This window comes from Sinohyriopsis cumingii, chromosome 10 (genome assembly GCF_028554795.1).
Source record: "Sinohyriopsis cumingii isolate HCF-2022 chromosome 10, ASM2855479v2, whole genome shotgun sequence".
In the NCBI taxonomy this organism is placed as follows: Eukaryota; Metazoa; Mollusca; class Bivalvia; order Unionida; family Unionidae; genus Sinohyriopsis; species Sinohyriopsis cumingii.
The window spans coordinates 4,302,576-4,325,368 of NC_142970.1; the positions used below are offsets into that span (position 1 = coordinate 4,302,576).

The 22,793-nt window shown below is 36.0% G+C and overlaps 1 protein-coding gene across 1 annotated transcript; it reads left to right on the plus strand.

Moving 5' to 3' along the window:
* The first annotated feature begins 2,911 nt into the window (after positions 1 to 2,911).
* Positions 2,912 to 5,727, plus strand: LOC149789512 (uncharacterized). Its single transcript, XM_089972509.1, has 2 exons — positions 2,912 to 2,987; positions 4,557 to 5,727. Exon 2 carries the CDS (start codon positions 4,612 to 4,614, stop codon positions 5,725 to 5,727), a length of 1,116 nt encoding a protein of 371 aa, XP_089828635.1. The 5' UTR covers positions 2,912 to 2,987; positions 4,557 to 4,611.
* The last annotated feature ends 17,066 nt before the right edge of the window (positions 5,728 to 22,793 follow it).

Sequence of the window (22,793 nt, forward strand, 5' to 3'; positions counted from 1 at the left end):
TAAAACAGATCATATGTAACAGGTCCCTGTAAGCTGTTGTCCGCCGCTTTCTACAGTTTTGCTAAGGAATAATTGGCTAGGACGAACATACCTGCCTGGCCATTATATACTTAGAAACTACGAATACTATATACTCGTATAGTGTAGGCTTAACAATAAGACAAATATAAAATATATAAATAATTAAATATACCTTCATTACACACATATATTTTTAGCCATGCATACATTAATTGACATTCACATATAGTTAACGTTCTAATATAAATGTTACCATATCTTGTTCATAATGCACGTACTAATTTGCGTTGTTCTAACTCTAACAGACCATGCCACCAAAATGCAAGACGTATGAATGTGTTAAGCAAGCTGTGAAGAAGGTCCAGTCCACCAGTTCGCAAATACTGTCTGTTGGTAACCAGAAACAACAGGACTAATGGTCAACGCCTAGTGCAGAAATAGTGAACCAAGCTACTGTTTACCATATAACACATATGTGGTGTAGTAGATTAAGTCAGTCATCACCTCTCAAGTGGACAGTAAGTTGGACCATATCTTGGAAATCGGCTATCTGCCATATCCTCCCAGGAACTCGAACTGGGGCAATCTACTTCAGCCAGGCTAATTGGGGATACTACGAGAAGCACTTTCGACGCATGATAGAGAATGGCCAGTGTAAGCAGTGTTCCACTGAACTTGAACTTACGATCTGTTCCAGAGAGCATGGGTGACAAGGCAGCCTCCAGAGCTGCCATAGTATCATCTTCAATCTACAAAATGAAACTCCCGAAATGGGCCTGCTTTAACCACCACAAAGGGCTACATTGTTCTGCAGGGCTGGCATGCATATACCAACATAATTGATTGAATAATTTGTATGCTAATCCCTTTAAAAAAACAAATTCCTCATTAATGAATCATTCAAATTACTATCCAAATATGCTTCAAAACGGTAAAGACCCGTTAACATGCAACCCTTTCGTGGTAGTTACAAGCTCATTCAATTTCAGGGACCAATTTCAAAGTCTCAACAACATATCATGCCCCTGCTACGATATCTTGATATATATCTTCATTGGTTTTGTAAAAAAATAAAATTATTATGCAGATTCCACTCACTCTTTTCTAATACAGAAAATGTTGCAAGCATACCACATAAATATATTTTCTTGCAATGCTAGATTGCCAATTGACAAGTGTATTTTAGAAAACTTATCCATGCTACAACTCGTACTATACCTTCTTGGTAGAAAGAACTCCTATTTCAAGCTATGATTTACCTGGCATTCCATGCCTTCTTGAGAATTTGGGGAAGTCACAATGCAGTCCCTTAGCCATCGTTGACATAACCTGTTGCACACTGATCAGTTGGTTCTTGAACATCATTCCATCACTCTAACTTTCAACATCTTCAAACAGCCGTGGCCAGAAATTCGGTTTAAAAATTAATAATGAGACTAATGAAGTAGTCTGCATGTCTGAAATCTCCAGTGATACATTCAAATGCGAGGCAACCGTCCAGGCCTAAAACTTATATATCTTTCAAGTGCACCCACGACTCATTCAGAATGCAATGCTCAGCTGCACCTTTCTCTCCGTTTCTCCAATTTTGATCCAAAACAATTTACGAGTCAGTCTTAGAATCAGAGAGGTAACACCTTCCTTCCCATAAGGCTTCTCTGACAACCAGATTCGTCAGTATGAGCGATTGAAACTGATGCTTTTAAAACATACTAGACGCTCTTAAAGACACTTCAACCTATATTTTCCATATTAAACTCAAATAAGTTAGCACACAAATGGGAATTGGGGATTTGGTTACACCCCCAACGATCTAGCTCTCATTCAATCTTCCATCATAATTTTTGTCTATAAAACTATTAGGTACACCAGGTAGCTGTATCTATATCATGTTCTTTTCATCGACACAAATACTCAAAAAATAAATGCTACTTTCCATTTCAGGTCTAGTGGGTAATTTCATCCGAATGGCAAAGGGTATCTGCCAATGAACACGGTGGGCAGGTACACATGAGGTGGAACACTATCTGGATAATTTTAACAGGTGTGAATCACTGAATGACTACAATTGTATTGAATCAATGGAATATAGAACCACAAAGCTGATATTTTATTGCCTGCTCTTATTTCCATCCCATCTGTTAATTTTGTTTATACAGAATACGATATCTTAGAGTTTGTAAAACATACATTTCGCCATGTCAAACAGATCCTTGCATATGCATAAATCGCAGGTGATTAAGGATGATTGTTTTTATTTCTCTTTCTATCTGACTTGTAAGAAGACTGTTCGATAATATTATGTATATATATTACATATTTGTTGTTTTTGTTTGTATGGTTTTCGCAGGATGGGTGCTGGAATGCGGAAATTGATTCCGGTCTTTATTTATTTTAGGGCTGCACAGGCCTAGTGCAAATTGGCTTGCATGGTTCCTCTATCATAGTGGTCTCAGTTCTCAAATGGATTGTTCTGAGTTTAATGGTTTAAACATTTGCATTGCTGGGTAGGTTGTTTAAACCTAGTCAGCTACCAATGTTTTAGAAGTAGAATTTACTATGGAGTTTCAACTAAGTAGTATTATCAGGTACCCTAGGAGAGACATTCTAAAGTTGTCACCTATGTATAATTATAATCAATGCTTTATTCCTAATTCTGAGATTCTTAATTTCCTCATTACAATAATCAACATAACAGTAACAAAACATTTATTTTATAATTGCATTGCTGACATAGATTGTACATAGATTTCTTGTTATTCCTTCATACACACTTTATCATAAATATTGTTCCGATTTGTATGACCTATTTTGTGGGTGATCTGAATCACAAGACATTTCTTATCTATGTTAATTATCTGTTAGTGAACAATAGGCACGTACAATAAGGCTGAACTAGTTTGAAGATTCAGCTTTGTCCTTGAGTATAAGAGAGATAGCGTGCGAACCAAACTATATACGGACATGTAAGTATAGCTATTGAAAGAAAACAAGCAGCTGAATCGATTTGTGATAGGTCTTGTAAAAACAAATGACGACTAAAGTTTGTGTTTGTTGCAATTCTCTGTGTTATTAGGTATGTATAAAATATCGTTGAGCAGAAACGTTTATATCCATAGAGATGTGTTTAAACGATTTATTAGCGACACATTAAATGTGCGGATTTATCTGTTTATTACCAATTTGTTTTTTCTTCTGTTTGGTGTTGTTTATCAATAATTGGGAGTAATAATCTGAGATATTTTAAACTTTGTAGTCAAAGTGATTTGTTTAAAGAATTACACACACACACACACACACAGACACACACACACACAGACACACACACACACACACACACACACACACACACATATATATATATATATATATATATATATATATATATATATATATATATATATATATATATATATATATATATATATATATAATACAATTATCTAGCCATTCTTAGATAAAGTTTCCTGCTTCAGTCTCGACTGCTGCTGTGCAAAAATATTGTTTTTCGGCAATAAATACGCTAGCATACTTTTTTTTAGCATGAGTATATATAAGGAATGGCGTCTACTTAGGTTGTCACTAGCAATGGTTGACTTGGAAACACATGCTTTCTATGCTCTTTTGGCAACGATCAGAGTGTTTTAATAATCATGCTTTCAAATCGGTTTTGCGGTACACAACAGTTTATTTTAAAATCATGCTATTTAAGAAATATTGTAGAAGTCTATCTGAGATGAAGGACACTTTGGACAATTCACCCCATTATTCAATAAATAATATACTCCTTCGTATCTCAGCAACACATTTCTGTTGCCATGCATGATGTTTCTCCCGCCTTATGTGAACGAGGTTATACATTTGCCTCAGTTTTGATTATGGACTACTACGCTCTCAGTCAAATAGTGTCAGAGGTTTATGATTTACTTTGTACTGCAGAAACTATAATACAGTTTGACTATTTATAGAAACGTCGATGTTTCATGTCACATGAACATATGAAGAACAGAATGTGTCGTGTCAGGACTAGTCAAGTACGTTGCTATTAGTCGCAGCTGATGCGAGCTGTTCTGATGGCATATTCCGAAGCTGTACCCGTCGGCTTGCAAGACCGAAATCATAACATATGAGCAATTCTGGATCTCTTTCAATAATGTACAAGTTCGTTATTTGTTTTCGGATTATGCGACTTTCCAATAGCTTTGATTTAAGATTTCTGTTGTTGTTATAACAACATGAACGAACCAGCTCACACGACGACCGATAAAAGACAATAACGATGATCATGACGATGATGATGATAAGGATAACGACGATACTGATGATGGTGACGATGATAGTATCTTTGTGACAGACTAATTGGTCTGATATGATAGGTTAGCATAACTAGTTAGAGTTGCAAAATAACTGTACAAAGTTATAATTGTATCTAATCTATTACAAGTTACGATTTGTATTTTCACAATTTCTCAGATAATCCATCATTATGCATTGCCCATTGACCACTTCAAAGTCATCTGCATTCTGCTTTTCAGCTTCTGAAAGAAAATCAAGGGAGGTTCGAAAGGGGGCAGACAAGAAACTGTTGAAATGCAAATTCTCCAATATCGACTGATTCTCATCCTTGTGTGTATTTATGCGTTAGTGGCTCTATACGTTCAAATGAAATACACACTCGAGATACGAATGATTATTGAATGCGACCAGATATTCAAGGAAAGAAAAGGAATATTAACTCAACAACAACTGTACAACATTGTCATAGCTCTGCCCAGGCCACCCGTTCTGCCAGGGAGTAATTCTGACCTAAATTTAGATGCATCATTGCTTAATGATCTGAATTATGGATTTAAAAATCGGTCACTTTTAACTCTCATTACAACTTTTAAAACCGATTATAAGAGAGATTCAGAAAAAGTATTGGTCTATAATAACACATGGTATAATTGGCAGACTTTCAGACCGCATGTGCGGTTACTTTTGTTCACAAAGAACACTTTAGCTGATGACAATATAAAATTTATTTACTGGAATATATTTCCTATCTTCCACTACTCTGTAAGTGGAATTCCAACTATTAAAGCCATTTTCAAACAAGCAAAAGAACTGTATAATACATCATGGTATGGCTATTTTAATGGGGATATACTTTTGACAGAAGACATTTTAGAGACCCTAGAATATATATCAAGCGTTTCAGACAATTTCCACGATGCCAGTATTCTTATAATCGGAAGAAGAATCAATGTTCTCAATGTGACGAGTGAGGAAGTTAGAAAAATAAATGGTATCAAAGAATCAGCGAGATCTCGAGGATCATTGTACGAAATTGATGCTGAAGACTACATTATAACTAACAAATACTTTCCCTGGGAAAAAATGTCCGAGTTTGTTATTGGCCCTTCCTTGTATAATAACTGGATTGTGGGTCACGCAAGGTGCGATCTCGGTACCATTGTTATTGATGCAACCGAAACGCTCACCGCAGTTTACCAAATCACAACAAATGGTGGGAACATAGAAGGATTTGAAAGCGCGGTTGAAAATTATAATTCAAAGTTGATGCGAAGATATAAATTGCCCAATAGATTTTTACAAGGTCTTACAACTTGTGCAGAATGGAGAACATTCAGGACCATACAAACTGGAAGAATTGAGTTGGTTAAAAGAGATGACCTACATAAAAACTGCAAATGCAAGAAATAAAATGCATTAAAGGTTAAAAATGTAAATGTATTTACATACTATTAGCAAGGAAAATAAATATTAATACTATTCTCAACATTTCTCATCTATCTTGGTACATCATGATGGTTAAAATCAAAATAATAAAATCTATCCAATGTGAAGAGAGGAATGTTTGGAATTTCAGAATTCGAAAATAAAAGCACTTCCCTTTCAAAAATGCTGTTTACCTTATTAAATTTGATTGCTTGTGTTTTTTTAATATTATTTCTATTTTAACATTGAATCTATCTGAAGCATGATATGGTTTTATGAATTATATAATTTTATAGAAAGGAGAAGTATCGAGAGGGTCATCAGTCAATAAAATAAGAGGTCTGTCTGTCTGTATGTATTTATGTACGTATGTATGTATGTATGTATGTGTGTGTGTGTGCGCGTGCGTGCGTGCGTACGTATATGTATGTATGCATGTTTAATTAAATTGCAGGGTTTCACTATAAGGTGTTATTTTAAATAAAAATAGCTGACATTGCTTAACATTTATTTAGGCACGACTCAGCTTCTACCACCACGATTAGAAACTGATATACATATGATCGACCTCACCACAGGTATTAATGAGCGAGAATGTTTCATTCCGTCATTTCAAAAAGATTATTTATTCAATATTTTTTCTAATGGTTCCTTAATTTCAGTGATTACAACTGAGATACAAATTTACATGTTCTGAGAAGCCCGTGTTATCATAAACATTCCAAAATCTATTGTCATTTTTCTAAGCTCCATTCAAGTAGTCATGAAAACCCATGTAACAAATTTTATACTGAGGGACTCTAATAAAGCTCAAACGTTTCACCGAAATTGCCCACCAACTTTAGGCTGATGTGAAAAGTTATACATGCATCCTTTTTTCCGTTATTGCTAGTTGATTGCAATGATTACACAAGGTCCTTCTATTGAATGAAACAATACTAGCTAGACTCGTCAAACGATTAACCGTACATAGAACATGAACTGCCCAACCTAACCTCTACTCCTCGTAATAATCTGTTACGATTAAGCATACATAGCATTTGTTAATAAACTTATCTGTAATGGACGTGACGCAACCCATACTTTAGCATGGCAGGCTTTCCACCTGGCTTTATGAGGTCCATATGAAGGGTGTATATGTATCTGCTTTCTAAACAACATATACTGGTTAAACCCTACATAAAGTCTGCTTTACCGTAGCACAGTTCTCTCTATTTTCGATGTATTTCACAAGAAATTTAACAATGCTTCAGTTATGTAAATTTGTAGGATTTCTTCTCATGTCCTTCAAACCGCTATATGGTTAAAAGATGTTTCTAAGTTGTGACTAGGTAGCAAGTCCACAACCTATGGTCATTGACAGACGGTCAACTGGGGATCTCAGTAGTTTCGTAGTGACCCAGAGGAAGCATACCCACAAAGACAATGCCTGAGCAAGATTAGAGAGTGTTTTACAAAAGCCCAATGCATATATCCTAGCCCTGGCATTGAAAAAGGCACAAAACAACGTTTAGATTTCCACCATCAGTGTTTCAAATATTTAGATTTTTGTAGAAATATTAACCATCCATTTGTAACCACTGTGCCCATCGAAAGACTACACCCAATCATATTCCAAAGTTTTAATCGCTGTCTGTATTGCTGTTTGAGACATATTACATTACTAAAGGAGAGAGAGAGAGAGAGAGAGAGAGGACATAATCCGCACCTTTCGGAAAGATACATTCAGTCAAGAGTCACTGTTTTAACTTTCAAACTTTGCGAGAACTCTTTGATTTGTTGACATAGTGCACCTTTCATGGAACAGCTTTTCATCAAACGAGAAAAACAAAAGAAACTTGCTTACATTTATATCCGAATATAATGATATAACTAGAAGCCACATAAACTATTATATATATCAAGAAGACTTTAGTTTTTAAGGTTCAGTACTAATTATACTTTGATAACAGCTATACACAATGGAAGCTATAGCTACAAAGTTTTGTTACATACCCTATTAATATGATGTTCCAAATTTTTCCAAGTTTTTATAAAATGTATATTTTATTCATTTGTCATGACCGTGGAAGGAATGGATATATTATCTATGAATCAAAAGTATGCTCTCAAAGAATCTTACATACGTTGCGTATAAATGTATAAGAATCCACATGGTGCATGTATCTTCATTGTATAATGTCCTATTACATATCAGATAAACAATCGGACACACAAGAATTTCTCAACGATTAACTTCTTTTTATTTCAACCTAACTCAAACATATCGTAAACAAATCAGCCCTGTTCTAACCTTAAAATCTCACTTAACCTATCAAATGCTAGAGCGCGCGAGTCAATTCAATTGCACTATGAATTCCTCGCTTGTTTATACGACATTCACTATCTTGAAGTATAGGTTATATTGACACACTATCTTGTAGCTTAGGCTATAAGTACACACTAGCTTAAAACTTGGGCTTACGTGCACACTGTCTTGTAGCTTAGGCTATATGTACACACTGTCTTGTAGCTTAGGCTATGTGTACACACTATCTTGTAGTTTAGGCTATCAGTCTGACTGGAGAAACTGCCTCCGATCTATGTATGTGCAGTTACATTTGAAATTGAATTAACTCAGTTGGAATCGTTTCAATTGTATTTTATTCAAGCTAAAATATATATGTTGCTTACTGTTAACTATAAAGTGTAAACCTGAACACGTTTTAAAATCCTTAATATTCTTTGACGTATTGACATATTAGATTATGTGACTGAATCAAAAGAAGTTTAATGCTTTTGTCATTTTTCGGGTATTTGTTAAAAAGCAAACAATGCGGAAGGCAGTGGCCAAACAGATAAAGAGTTGGGTACGTTTCAATACTTATATAGAAGTGAACGCTATGTCTGGTATACCTTTACATTCCTACTGTTGTCACCAAGCTATAAACTTAAACAAAAAATTTGTGATAGAAAATGAATCTCTGTTACAGCCATGTGCTTCACTTATTATACTTATAATACGAGTGTCATTCTTTTCTAAACTGAAGTTTAAAAATGAAATAAATTAAAGGAACACAAATAGATTTCTAGACAACTAATCTCAGTTGAGCGGAGATTTCTTTTTGTAACCGCCTAAAGTTGTTACTCTTCATTTAATTGAGAAAAAAATTAACGGGTTATGAACGAGTCCCGGGAAAACGCTCAATCCAAAATAAAAGCTTCTGTAAGTGTATGGTCTGACACTCTTAAGCAACGAGTCAACCTAAATTAGAGATGCAATTATTTTGTATGCGCAGTTTCTTAGCAAGTCCAAATTCTATCAGAATCTACGTCAGAGCTTCAGCCTCAGATGCGGGAGGTCGCAGGTTCCAACCCTGGCCCAGTCCCGTTCGAAACTTATAAAAATGGTACCAGAATCTGCCTCGCTTGGCGCTCAGCAATAAGGATTAGTGTTAGGACTGGTCGGCCTGATTTCAGGATAATGTCACCGGATGGGACAAGGAACTACATGTCTGGGGCATGATGCCCCAGTGATAGACATCACTATAAAGTTCTAAACTGTCACACTACATACATCCAGAAGTCACGAGTGTCCGAGTGGTCTAAAACGCTCTCCGTTACGGATCACTGTTATCTCACCAGTAGCTTCGCCTAGGTCGCTGATTTTTTCGGGGGTTTGCCGGGTTCCTTCTCCAACAGTTAAACTGGCCGTCAGATATGACCTATCTTGTGCTGAACAAAAATAACATTAAATCCTTATTTAAATCCAGCGATATGAATAAAAGTGTTAAAGTTATGTTAAAAAACCCAAAACACGCTGTAAAACCCCGTCATAGCCAAACCAGGTCCAATATTATGTCCTGTCTTGACTTACAATAAATTGTTAACTCTAAATCCAGGAAATTTAGAATCAACTCCTTTTCAGATCAAATTTAGAATCAACTCCTTGCATCACGATTATCACAATTTTCAGAACAAATGAAGAGAGATTAATTTTCTATGTATGGATCCCTCTTTATTTTCATCGCATAATATTAACCAGTGAGAGATATATGGGATTTTCAGTCAAATATTCTAGGGAAGTAATACAATGGCCGGGAGACTGGTCAAGCAATAGGTATCAAAAATATCGAATGCACTCACAGACAGCTAATAATTAAGTTTCACAAAGAATTTCTACACACATTATGGATATGTCTTAGATATGTGGCATTGGTATATATGTTCTAATCATCACGTTAATTGTAGCTAATAAACCCACTATTTATGTATGTTGCTTTTTTTAAGAACAAATGTATATTACATTCATAAGTGATTCCTTATGTAAGTGCATACAGTATATTCTTCACACAACCATGTATACTTTTCCTGGGGATAAAGCTTCGATAATCATTCATTATTTACATTACACTCAGATAAATGTTGGTGGCTTTTGGTCTTTTGGTACTTTGCTTATGACCTAGACACCAATGATATATATATATATATATATATATATATATATATATATATATATATATATATATATATATATATATATATATATATGTATGTCCCAAAATGACTAAATATGAGAATCTGTGATAGGACAAAATCTGTAGTGGTGTGTCCTTGTATTTATAAAATCAGCATCCCCACCCCCACACAAACAAAATAACATATTGTGCAGTGACATAGCACATAGAAGACGTTAACAGTACCCGTGTAATATCTTATTTAATGCATACAGAAAAAATAATGTTATAATTTTTGACACCCTTTCATGATGAGGAACTCAAAAATTCTGAGAGGTAAATCCGTTCAAATGTACACATCGACATGTTTATAAACCTTAACACTTGTGTATATAGGACAATCTGCTTACATAAAGTTCCTCACTCAAACCGCATTTAGCTATGAATACATTACGTTTCCGACCAATGAAGGAAAATATAACTCTTACACATTGTCTTCCTTGTAAACCCCAAGTTTCGAAAACGATGTGCTCAGAAAACGGAGCTCACAGACCGATCTTTTCAACAGTGAACTCGGGTCACACACACAGTTGTATATAGTAGCGTTTTACAAGTGTGTTTATATGGAAAGAAAAGTCATTATTATCAGTGTGCTCATAAAACGTGTGTACAGGTCGAGTGTGTGTGTGTGTGTGTGTGTGTGTGTGTGTGTGATTTGGATTTTTAACGTAACTTTAACAATTTTTAAGTCATATCGCTACGATGTCTGCAGTGAGGCAGTTTATAGTGATGTCTAGCACTGGGGCATCATGTCGCAGACATGTATCATGATGTCCCACCCAGCCGCATTATCCTGACATCAGGCCGACCAGTCCTAATACTAACCTCGTAATGCTGAGTGCCAAGCGAGGAAGTTGTTAGTAGCATTTTTGTAAGTCTTTGGTATGACTCTGCTGGGGATCGAACCCATGACCTCCCGCATCCGAGGCGGACGCTCTAACCATTAGGCCACAGGTGAGGTGTGTACAGATTGACATTTACACAGTTCATCATACCGTATCGACCCTCATGTGCTTGGATAAGAAATACGTGCAACGACAAAAACAAATACGAAAATTTGATATGCATGTAAATGTTTTACAGATCAAATATGTCAACAACGTAAACATTAGTGGCTACAAATATTCACACCAGAAGCGTACTTCTACAGACGTTTTCAATTTAAATTTAATATGGTAAATATAAGTGTGCACTCATTTTATGTACAGTTTACATCTGAGCTGTAATTTTATTAAGTTTCTATGATCGAGTACATACCTCCTCTGAAATTCATGTCTTGCGGGTATTTTATTAGGATGCTGAGCCATCTATGGGGTCTTCATTGCCAATACCCACCCCCAGTCTTAGCACTGAATGCCCCGACTCGCTTGAATATTGGGTGAAACCACTCGACACGTTTCTAAATGGTCACACTCACTCTTAATTATCACTTGAAATAAAAGTTTTAAAAACAGCTGACGTTGTCTGTATTAAACATGAATATCATCAAAATTCAGTATTACAAACATGCAAAAACACAGTGAATATATACATGTGCCAGTTTATATATATAAATAAATTTGCAAAATTCAAAAGGATGAGTAATTCACATCCCTAATTTCTTTAATCTTCAGCATCGTCGTCATGGTTAATTATGATTATGATTTATTAAGGAACATCTTTTTGAATTCACACACAAACACACACACACATACACACACATGCATCCATACATGTGTGACGTGATTTGGATTTTTAACGTAACTTTTAACAATTTTCTAGTCATATTGCTACGATGTCTGCAATGTGGCAGTTTATAGTGATGTCTAGCACTGGGGCATCATGCCGCAGACATGTAGCATGATGTCCCACCCAGTCACATTATCCTGACACCAAGCCGACCAGTCCTAACACTAACCTCTTAATGCTGAACGCCAAACGAGGCAGCTGTTAGTACCATTTTTATAAGTCTTTGGTATGACTCGGCCGGAGATCGAACCAACGACCTCCCGCATCCGAGGCGGATATATATATATATATATATATATATATATATATATATATATATATATATATATATATATATGTATCAGGTCTGCCAGACAGAGTGGAACTTGATATTCGTGGATCATACATGAGGATTGCGTGTTAATATAGAGTGACATTAAATATTAAATATTGAGTAAGGATATTATCACGCAGGTTAGATAAACATTTCTTCGACCTTCTCAGATTTGAACCAGGGTTAGCGAGTTACTGCACCAGTCGCCTTACCTGCACGCACTCTGTCTGTTGTTTATTTCTACCTACCTATATTGATATCAATATTCCTTGATTTCTGAATGTGGAGTGACTGTGTATTAGAGAAGAGTTTAATTACAGGGTCGACATGCAAGTGTGGATGTGTGGATGGTCATTTGGAGTCGTTATTGTTGCTATTACGCGATTGCCTAAGTGTAGTTTCTACACAGAAAAAAAGTTACGCATTCACTATCATTCCCAAATACAAAATAGTACGCATTAATATATATAGATTATATCAATACATCTCTCGCTAACCAATCAAAAGATTTTTCGCTGTCACATGCATTGTCCTTGTTCAACAATTTTAAATTAAAGTGACGAAAGCGATACCGCGCAGTATTTCTACTGACCTTTAGAGTTGTGCTTCGGTACAATTCCCATGTGCAATTACTACTTACCTTAACAACAAGAAATTTTAGTTTTTGGATCTAGTGTTCACCGGTGTTGTTTTCTCGTGATATCTCGGCATTTATAAGGACTTAAATAGGACTATCAACATATGCTTTGTTTGTAAATAATGCTGTCATCTCGTCAAGAATACAGAAATAATTCCAATATTATCTGAATACTAGTAATAAATTTAACTGGGCAACTTATCAGTTCAAGCGGGATGTTTTTTGTGAAGTAAACGGCGATTAAAATGACTAATACTTTTCGAGGTATCACATGTGTTAATTATATTCGGATATGTCTCATGCGTAAATTCAAGGCCGAATGATGGTCCTGCGAGACAGACCTGGATCTTCTAATTCAGTATCAGCCAAGTACATGTCAAGATGGCTAAAATACCTTCAGTATTTAATATTCCACCCAAAGCTTACGTAGAAAATTGCGAGACATTGTAGGGGAGATTACGGACGAGTGATCTATATCGGCAGCAGACGATGTTGTGGTAACTGCAATGCAACGCACTATTACGGAAGTGGGAACTACTTCCGGTATGACCGACACAGACGTAAACGTGGTATCTACCGGCATCAGTAGGGGCTTAATCCACTTATTAGTCGCATCATAGTTCGACCACAAGCTTTCTCACTATTCATTTTCAGGCAACTCTGGACATGTTTCATCACCAACAGTGGCTCAGAAATTGTCGCGGATGGTGCCAGCCATTATCTGCTGATGCATGCTTCAGGAGTTTCGCCGGAAATATTACACACAATCGACGCTGTTTCTGGAAACCTGCAGAAGCAATAGTCAGTATAGTAAAATTATACAGCGAACGCGGTACGTCTGGATATGGATACTACATTAAACTTTACGTTAATTTGTAAAAAATGGTCTTCCCCTTCCCTGCTCGATAGTATTACATGTTTAGTTCTTGTTTTGGGATTATACGTTTTATTCGTGCATCACAAAGAAACATTTACTCGTTGACTAACACAGAACATATCTAGGACTTTTGCAAGTTGGTAATAAAAAAAAAATACTTGATAGGATCATTAGAATTTTAACTGAAAAATAATAAATTAGTACCTTCTTGTCCCGTAGAACGAGAATATTCAAGTCAGGAGCGTCATCCGCAACCTCAAGCTGTATCCCCTGGCCAGTGTGTCACAGACAGTTCAGCTCACAAATAAATAGGTCAATTACTCACATAAACCTAACCAGTTAGTTATGTCGTAATAATTGAACTCGAAGGACAAATCTCAGAGTTGTGTTTGAGTATTTAAAATGTGTGCGTAAAGGGAGTACATGTAATATGTGTGTCTGTATGTGTGTGTTTGGTCTTTTCTTATATCTTTATATATCATATTTATGACCCCTAGGTTATATGATGACAATAAATGTTTCATTTTTAAGGAGACTTTGGATGCTATTCCCCGACCCTGTAGTCAACCAATTAAGGCGATAATAAACAAATACACAACAAACATTCAACAATTATACATCATGAACCTCAATTAATTTACATCTTCAGACCACAATACCTACATCTATAAGGAATTTAGATTGAATAATTGAGTGTGGTTGTACGGCGCACCAACACTGTAAGGCTATTTAGCGCAAAAGAAAAGGTTATATGCTAGATATTTTACATTTAAATTAAGACATGATCTAAATATGGAACATAATCACTTTTTGACGCTATTTAAATACCTTACATATCTACATTTACAGGTAAAAGTGGGTATTAACCTGTTAGGTGTGGTAATGTCAGATATTTCTCGCCGTGGGAGAACTTAACGGCTTCCTAACAAAATAAAGTAAAGAACAAAGTCTGTATATTCTTGTCCAGTTCATTACGTCACTATACTTTAATATTTCAGATAGAGAAAATTCAATTAAATGACAAAAATTTTGACGAATACCATGCATCTTCCACACATCGCCTTTTGATTGCCATGTCTTATTAGAAAAGACCGCTCCGGTGGCCTAGTGGTTAGAGCATCCGCCACAGAAGAGGGAGGACGTGGGTTCGATCGCCGGCCGAGTCATAAGAAAGACTTACAAAAAATGGTACACACAACTTCCTCGCTAGGCGCTCAGCACACTAAGAGATTAGTGTTAGGACTGATCAGCTGAGTGTCATGATAATGTGACTGGGTGGAATATTATGTTATATGTCTGCGGCATGATGCCCCGTTGCTAGACATTACTATAAGCTACCACACTGCAGACATCGTAGCGATATGGCTGAAAAATTGTTAAAGCAACGTTAAAAATCCTAATAACACACACACTTATTAGAAAACCCGAATCTTCAAACAGAATATAGCGATGTCTCAACTGATACAAATACTTTGTAAGAACAAAAAGAGATACGATGGAATCAATTCAAGTTGCATTATGGGGGGGGGGGGGGGGAGGTGGGGGCGCGGGGAATTAAATTGAAGCTTCCTCAGTTATTGATTATTTATTTAATATCCATCATCAGAATTGTTCAAAATTGACTTCTATGTTCCAATAATTAGGTTTCTAAAAATGTATAGCAGCAGTTTAGAATTATTTTATAATCGCCAAGCATACTTTTAGCAGCAGAGAGGGTGAACAGATCTTTTGCTGGAACATCATTTCTGAATAATAAAGGTTCCTACGAAAATAAAAATAAAAAGTCAACAACGCCAAACCAAAGCCTCTAACTTACCGAACGTTTTTATAATTGGGTTAGTTTTTTTTTTTTGTTACTTTATCGATATCGTCTGTATTTTTTTAAAAGTACACGCATTTTTGTTTACCTGCCGGACGTTTCATTGCGGTCGGTCACCCTCTCTGCTACTATAATTACATCATTATTATATCACTAATGGCAACAGTTAAAGAATCTTGCACAGACAGATTAGCTCCAGAGCGACTAGAAACAATAAAGAAATTTCTTCCTGTTCGTGATTCACTTAAACAGAAACTGCAAGAACGACAAGAATCTCAACTTGAATACGCATAATCTACAGAACAGTTATTTAAACCCGTCAAGAAAATAACTGAAAGAGTTACAAAAGCTACTAAAGGTATTCTTCAGAAAGTAAGACAAACTGCTGAGCAAACTTAAAAGATTGCGAGAAGAACCTAACAAAGGAACAAAAATTTACGATATCTTTCCGTGAAGATAGCTGCCCCTCAACCACAACGCACCCCTCAACCACAACCCCGGTGATGAAGATGTTGACGAAGAAGAAGAAAAAACAGACAAAACCAAAAGGGGGAAGGGGAGTTGGTTTGCAGAAAAGATTTACTGAGGATGGCATGCAAGTAATAAACAAATACAATGTGAATGATTTAGGTAGCTTTGCTGCTGAAAGTTTTCATCTAAGAAATACTTTTTTAAAACAAGAATAAGTTGAGGAAGTAGGTCATGAAACGTGATACAAATGGCTTTCTTGTATAAACCAGGATATTAATCAAGTAGATGCGAGAGATCCGGTGTATCAGATTTATTGCTTTAAAATAGAAAAATATTTTGAAGTGTTAGAGAAACAAGGCATAAAACCATTAAGATTGCAGATGAAGTCAAAATCGTCTTCACCGCAACCTCTAGAGCAGTAGCCCTTGTATCAACTGCCTTCAACGCAGGAACAAATAGAGCGACAACAGAAAAAACAACGATCTCCTTCACAATTTTCTCGACCACAATCTTCTCTAGAATCTGCAGAATTAATTACTATTAAGCATATATTTACAGCTAAAAGTATTGAATCTATAAAAAAAAATTATGATAATGCAGTAACGATTGCCGCACGGGAATATAATGAAATATCAAAATATGTCAAACCTAAATTTGTTGAATCCTTGCAAAATGAAGATGATTCGGGTAAAGATGTATATTCTGTACTGAAAAAAAAAACCCTTTCACAGGTGATCTTGATTATCGTGAATTTATATGTGATGCGAGAAGACAAAGAGAATCTGATGTATGTATTGAAAGAAAAAAAAGATTCTGGCGATGATTCTTCTGGCGCTGCTGAATGTGATTCTCCTTCACTGACTACTCAAGGAAGTGGTTTTATTGCTTGTCCAAATAATGTTCGTTCTGACTTAGATTAGAAATTCTGATCGGAGGAAAACGTGCTGGAAATAATTCTCCAGAAATCATTAATGAAATCGCTGATATTTGTCAACGATTATTTATAGGCGGTATCATGGACATAAATGTTTATCGATCCCTAATCTATGAAATTGCTGATGATTATTACAGTGATTAGATAAATGAAAACAAATAAGATAATTATACATAATCCGTAAAGTGGACCGATCATGGTCAGAGTGATAAATTCGCGATTTCCAACCTATAAAGCGATCTATGGTGATGGACTTGGCGATGTTGTTCAGGTTTTTTTTGTGAGGATAGACCCGAAGGCAATACCGATTGCAAAACAATTAGGTATGAAAGCTATTGAAGCTGTTCGCGATAGAGCTATTGGTGCTACTGGTAATGTTGTCGGTCAAAGAAAGATTAGCTCGATTAGTACAAAATAAACCACCACCAGTGAAATTATCCAGCACTGAGATTATGCCTGCATATGTAAGTAAAGCATTTAATCGAGCTGCAAACGAACGATCAGCATAACTGGCTGTCAATAAAAAATAGCAGTGTTTACCAGCGAAGAATTTGTCCCTGCTATGTTAACTAATGAAATTAGGCCGACAAATAAGAGTTTTACTTCAGGAACTGGTCTTCGTGTTAGACGAAAACAATTATAATAAAATGTTCAAGCGTATATCAGATCCCGCTTTCGATATTGATGCGCCAGTTCTCAAGGATGAATCTATACGCGATTATCAGTATTACTCTTATGACGCACGACAACCAAATCAGCGTGAACGAGTTGAATTACAAATTCAAGATACAAGCAGATATTTCTTACCCGCTAAAGCATTTATTGAGGTAGAAGGTGAAATTATAAAAACAGATGATACTGAATACGCAGCTAATGTTAGAATTGGTTTTGTCAACAATTGGATAATGGCGCTATTCGTCAGTGCAACGTATGTCATCGACGGAAGAAATACTGAATCAATTCAGAATGACGTCGGCGACGATAATATGTCTAACAATATATTCAGATGATTATACAAGATCAGCAGGCCCGACAATGATGTTCTACAAAGAAGATTCTGACAACAGACAGTATAGTATAAGACGACCCAGAAACTTTGCCGACAACGCTGACGCTGATGTGACCCCGGTGGTTATTTGTAGTAATCCAGGTTACATTTGCATCACGACGATTTATGTTGAAGGGTGATCGTAGAAGATTTTCATGCGCAACTCCATTATCAAACATCTTTGGATTTTTTAGAAACGTTAGAAAAGTTGGGGCTAAACATACCGTTGCACTGGTAAGAAAGGCTACCGAAGATGATGAAATTTGGCGACCTGCTGGTGATTCTGGTAAAGAAAAGTTAACCAAAGTTTCGTTGTTGATGCCGGTATTGACTCCAACGATTGCTGAAGAACCAAAACTACTTTCTTTTATGGATTCAGGTGGTAAATCATTGTTATCAGGGTTAACAGTACCCACGGACAGTATTAAATCTAGCGTTAATGGTTTATTTACAGGGCATATAGCATCACAGCAGGGTGTTTACGCACCACGACAAATATTTGTTGCTTTTTAAGATTTTGCGCGAGTAAATTCACGAACACGTAGTGATAATTGACAAACTTGGAGTTAATGAAATTTTGATCAAAATCATGTAGCACGTGCATATGATCGGTTAATGACATTTATGGGACGCGATCAAAATGTAGATACTGGTTTGCAAATATCACAGCTAAATTTTGCGATTTATTACTTTTGACTGGAACATCTTGATTTATCTAGACAATCTGTCGTTGATATTCATTTTTGAGCTCAAGTAACACAACCTCCTAATGGCGTAGCTGGTGCAGCAATAGTTCATTGTGCTTACAGAGCAATCGCGGTTAAACTCAGTGATTAAGCAATATTGATTGAAGGTGTTGGTGGACGAATGAGTGTTATTGATGCCCCCGTAGAAAACATGTAATTAAATCAATCACGATATGTATAATGCCATATCATCATGTTAGCGTCAGTCTGTCTCCTGGTCAGATTAAGAAGATTCAATCAAGTTCAGCAAAGGACTATGGAATAAAAATATCACTAAAGCGAGATCCGATCACAGATAGTCAAAACAAATTATCGCTAACTGAACGTCAACTTAAAATATTTAATAGCTCCAAACAATCAAAAACAGGCGTTAAACTCAATCTTTCTGCTAGTGCGTTTAAAGATTCAATTAAAACATGTTGCACATTTCCACTCCTTGCAGCATTGATAGCCGCTGAAGCTCAAGCTGTATCAAAAGCAGCTGCACTTGGTGGTGGTCTAATTGATGGTCATACGTTAGCAGAAAAAGTAATAGGAAAAGCAATAAAAAAGAGTGATGGGCCTAAGATTACCAGGAAGGTATCGACACGGACGCGTCATGAGACTTCCAGGAACGCTTCGTTAATCCGTCCAATGTCAAATTTTGATTTAATTGATGCTGGTAAACGATTTAAACATCAAAAAGCATTTTAGAGGTGTTTCTATGCGTGATTAATTACCAGAACGATCAAACAGCGTTGAAATAGGTATCATTAATCTTGATAACACTTCTGGTCCTGGTACTCTTTGGATTGCATGTGCAATTGATCCACATGGAATTATTTATTTTGATTTGTATGAGTTGGCTCCACCGAAAGAATTTTAAATTACGTAAACACAATAAAAACTCCGGTCTGGTATTCAACATTACCAACAGAGACAATAAGAGATCCGCCAATATGCGGTAGTGAAGCAATTGCTGTTCTCGATGCTATATCAAAATCAACATTACGACCTCATAAAGTCGTGCATGTATATACAAATAGCCTTTAATCGTTTTAAACAGATTTTAAAGTATAATCGTTGGTATTTACGGATGATCGTCTACCAGTGTTATCACTGGAGGCAAGAAGAAGAAAAAAGATGATATCGATCTGTCGAATTACGCGACTAAAGAAGAACTTGCCGATATTATGAACCTCTTTGGAGTTGACAGAGATGAAATTGTAATTTTTCAGGACAAATACGATGTATTTAGGACGAGTAATATCAAATGAAATGACATAGTTCGTAGAGTTCTCGGTACTACTACAGATACAATTCCAATATTTATCAATGACGAGGAAATAAGGGTGTCAAATATATTAATCGCAACTATTAAAAGTGCAACTGCAAAAAGGGTTGTCAGTCGTTTACGATCTACCGGTGATATAATGGCAGGTGAACTCAGCATGAATGGAAATACAATAGTTGTTTTAAGAGATCCAACATCTGATGAAGACACCGCAACAAATAAATATGTTGTCAATAACTATATTACAGTAAATACTAAACTAAACACGATACGAGCTGAGTATGATGTTCTTGTACGTATGTTTACAAATGTTCGTAGAAATTTTAGAAAAATTAATGAAGTCGCAGGGGAATTCTTTGGAAGTCCGTTGACTGTTGAAGTGATACTCGTTGATATTAACACAAAACTCAGCAATATTTAAACAGCTATGTCAGACATTGAAAGATTAATAAACGATTAGGTGTTATCAGACATGCTAAATCATTTTCAGAGTTGATCACGATCGCGCAGAGTAATATCGATGATATTAGAAAAAAAAACTAGAAGCTGTTATAAGTGGAATTCCTGATATCGTTAAAAATAATCTGATTACTATTCCTCACAAGCAGATTATCAACGTGGTATATAAAGTAGCGTCTGACCAAGCATTAGGGTCACCACTCAATAAAAGCATTAGACATTGCTCTGGTTACCGGTATATACAAACTCTCAGTTTTTGATGTTTTAACATTTATAAGATCTACCACAACATCATGGCGTTATCTGCTATCTCTATCAGGTGGATCTCCAGGAGAAACATTTACTATAGAACCTGAAGAAAAAAAAACTCGGCTTGTTTTTTTTGTGCCTTGAATTAGTAGCTAAATTCCCACCTAATTAAAATATAATGAGTCTTCCAATCAACGTTCAGAATTTTAGGTATAAATAAGCACGTGAATGGCAAACAGAATTAAAATATATCATTGACGAGTATAAAGTAGAAGTAAAAAAACAATATTGTAGACGTTTAGTTATCCTTGACATAATTGTTTATTCAGTGTCTGCTGTTATTCCTGGAACCGGCGTATTATTATCAACAATAACAATGATGGCGCCATCAGTTATAACAGTTTGCTATAACAGTTTGTGTTTCAGCCGCAACAACGATTGCCTGGCCTTCTTAATATCATTGCAAAAAAATATGTACGTGCACGAATGAAACATTGCATGATTGTATAATAAAATTACACACATCAATGCTAGCCTGTTCAAAATTATCCTCGTTATTATCAAGAAGTCTTAGTGATGGGTAGCAGTCATTATAAGCGATTCCCTAAGCGTTATCAAATCGATCCAAAATTGCAATACACACTCTAGGGAACAATTCATCGACAGAGCATGCCAATTAATCGACGATATCACCACAGCACATCAATTAGTCGAGCTCATGTGGATACCTTTGCACATTGGAATCTCTGGCAACGAAACAGCAGACAAAATTGCACAAACCATACTAGGAGATCAAAACTCTATCAAGCTTAACTATAGCTCTACAGAAGCACTAAATTTCGCACAAACATATATAGACCAAAAATGGCAAGATATCTGGAACTCCTCCACAAAAGGTAAAAAGCACCATGAAACCCCAAAACACGTATATAGGAACATACAGCTACCTAAGGGTACCTATTTAGAACAGAAAACCATAAACAGGATAATAACTGGAAAAACTAAACTAACAAGCAGTTTTGGAAGGTTTATAGGACCCAAACCAGCAACCATTAACTGTTTTAACTGCCACACCACCGAAGATCTATACCACGTATTCAATCTTTGCCCAAAATATCAACCCGCTAGGAAAATATTTATCAAAAACCAAAAAAAGATTGGATGACCACACACATACCCAGAGTTACTTATGGACTCTAATAAAATAAACAGTCAGCATATAAAAATATAAATAAATTCATAGACCCAGCAGGACTTAGGAACAAAATATAATTAATATCCCCACAAAACCAAAAGACCCAGTAACTAGCTAAATAAATTTAGAAGCCCCCACAAAAAAACCAATAACATATCATTCAATTTTATAAAAATATTAATAAATAATTCACTTACGAAGCACCTATCAAAAACTAAGGAAACCGCAAAATCTGATGTCCTAGATGTCCTTAACGAACCGAGTAATCAGCTAGGACTCCGGTCCTAGATGACCTTAACGAACCGTGCAATCGGCTAGGACTCCGGTCTCTTGCTAAATAAAGTATAAATAACATTCAATCTCCAAAAACATTAATAAATAAATAACTTAAAGAGTCAATATCTAAAAACTTATACATGACATAACGTAGGAAGCACACCCTAAACACCTCGACTAGTAATGCCATAATAACCTTGAAAATCTCTCTTCATACATGATTGCTACTAACAACTCTATAAACAGTATAGAATACCCCCCTTTTTAGAACATTTTGAAGAAGAAAAAGAAATATAAATTTTTTTTTTTTTTTACATAAACCCCAAGGCAAATGAAACAAGAAACCAGCGATGTGAAGCAACCAGGACCTTTCCCGAGCTCTCCTTCGCACTAATGACAGCCAACCATTCATCTGTAAGGGACCTTTATGGGCCCACAGATTGAGGCCAAACTATCAGGGTTCCTTGAACCCATAAAAACCTGGGGGAGGTGGCACCATTCCCTTCCCCAGGAACAACTAGCAGGCTGCG

What these genes read in the sequence shown, in the direction of transcription:
- LOC149789512 (XM_089972509.1), top strand. Translation starts at nt 4,612, where the DNA reads ATGCAAATTCTCCAATATCGACTGATTCTCATCCTTGTGTGTATTTAT.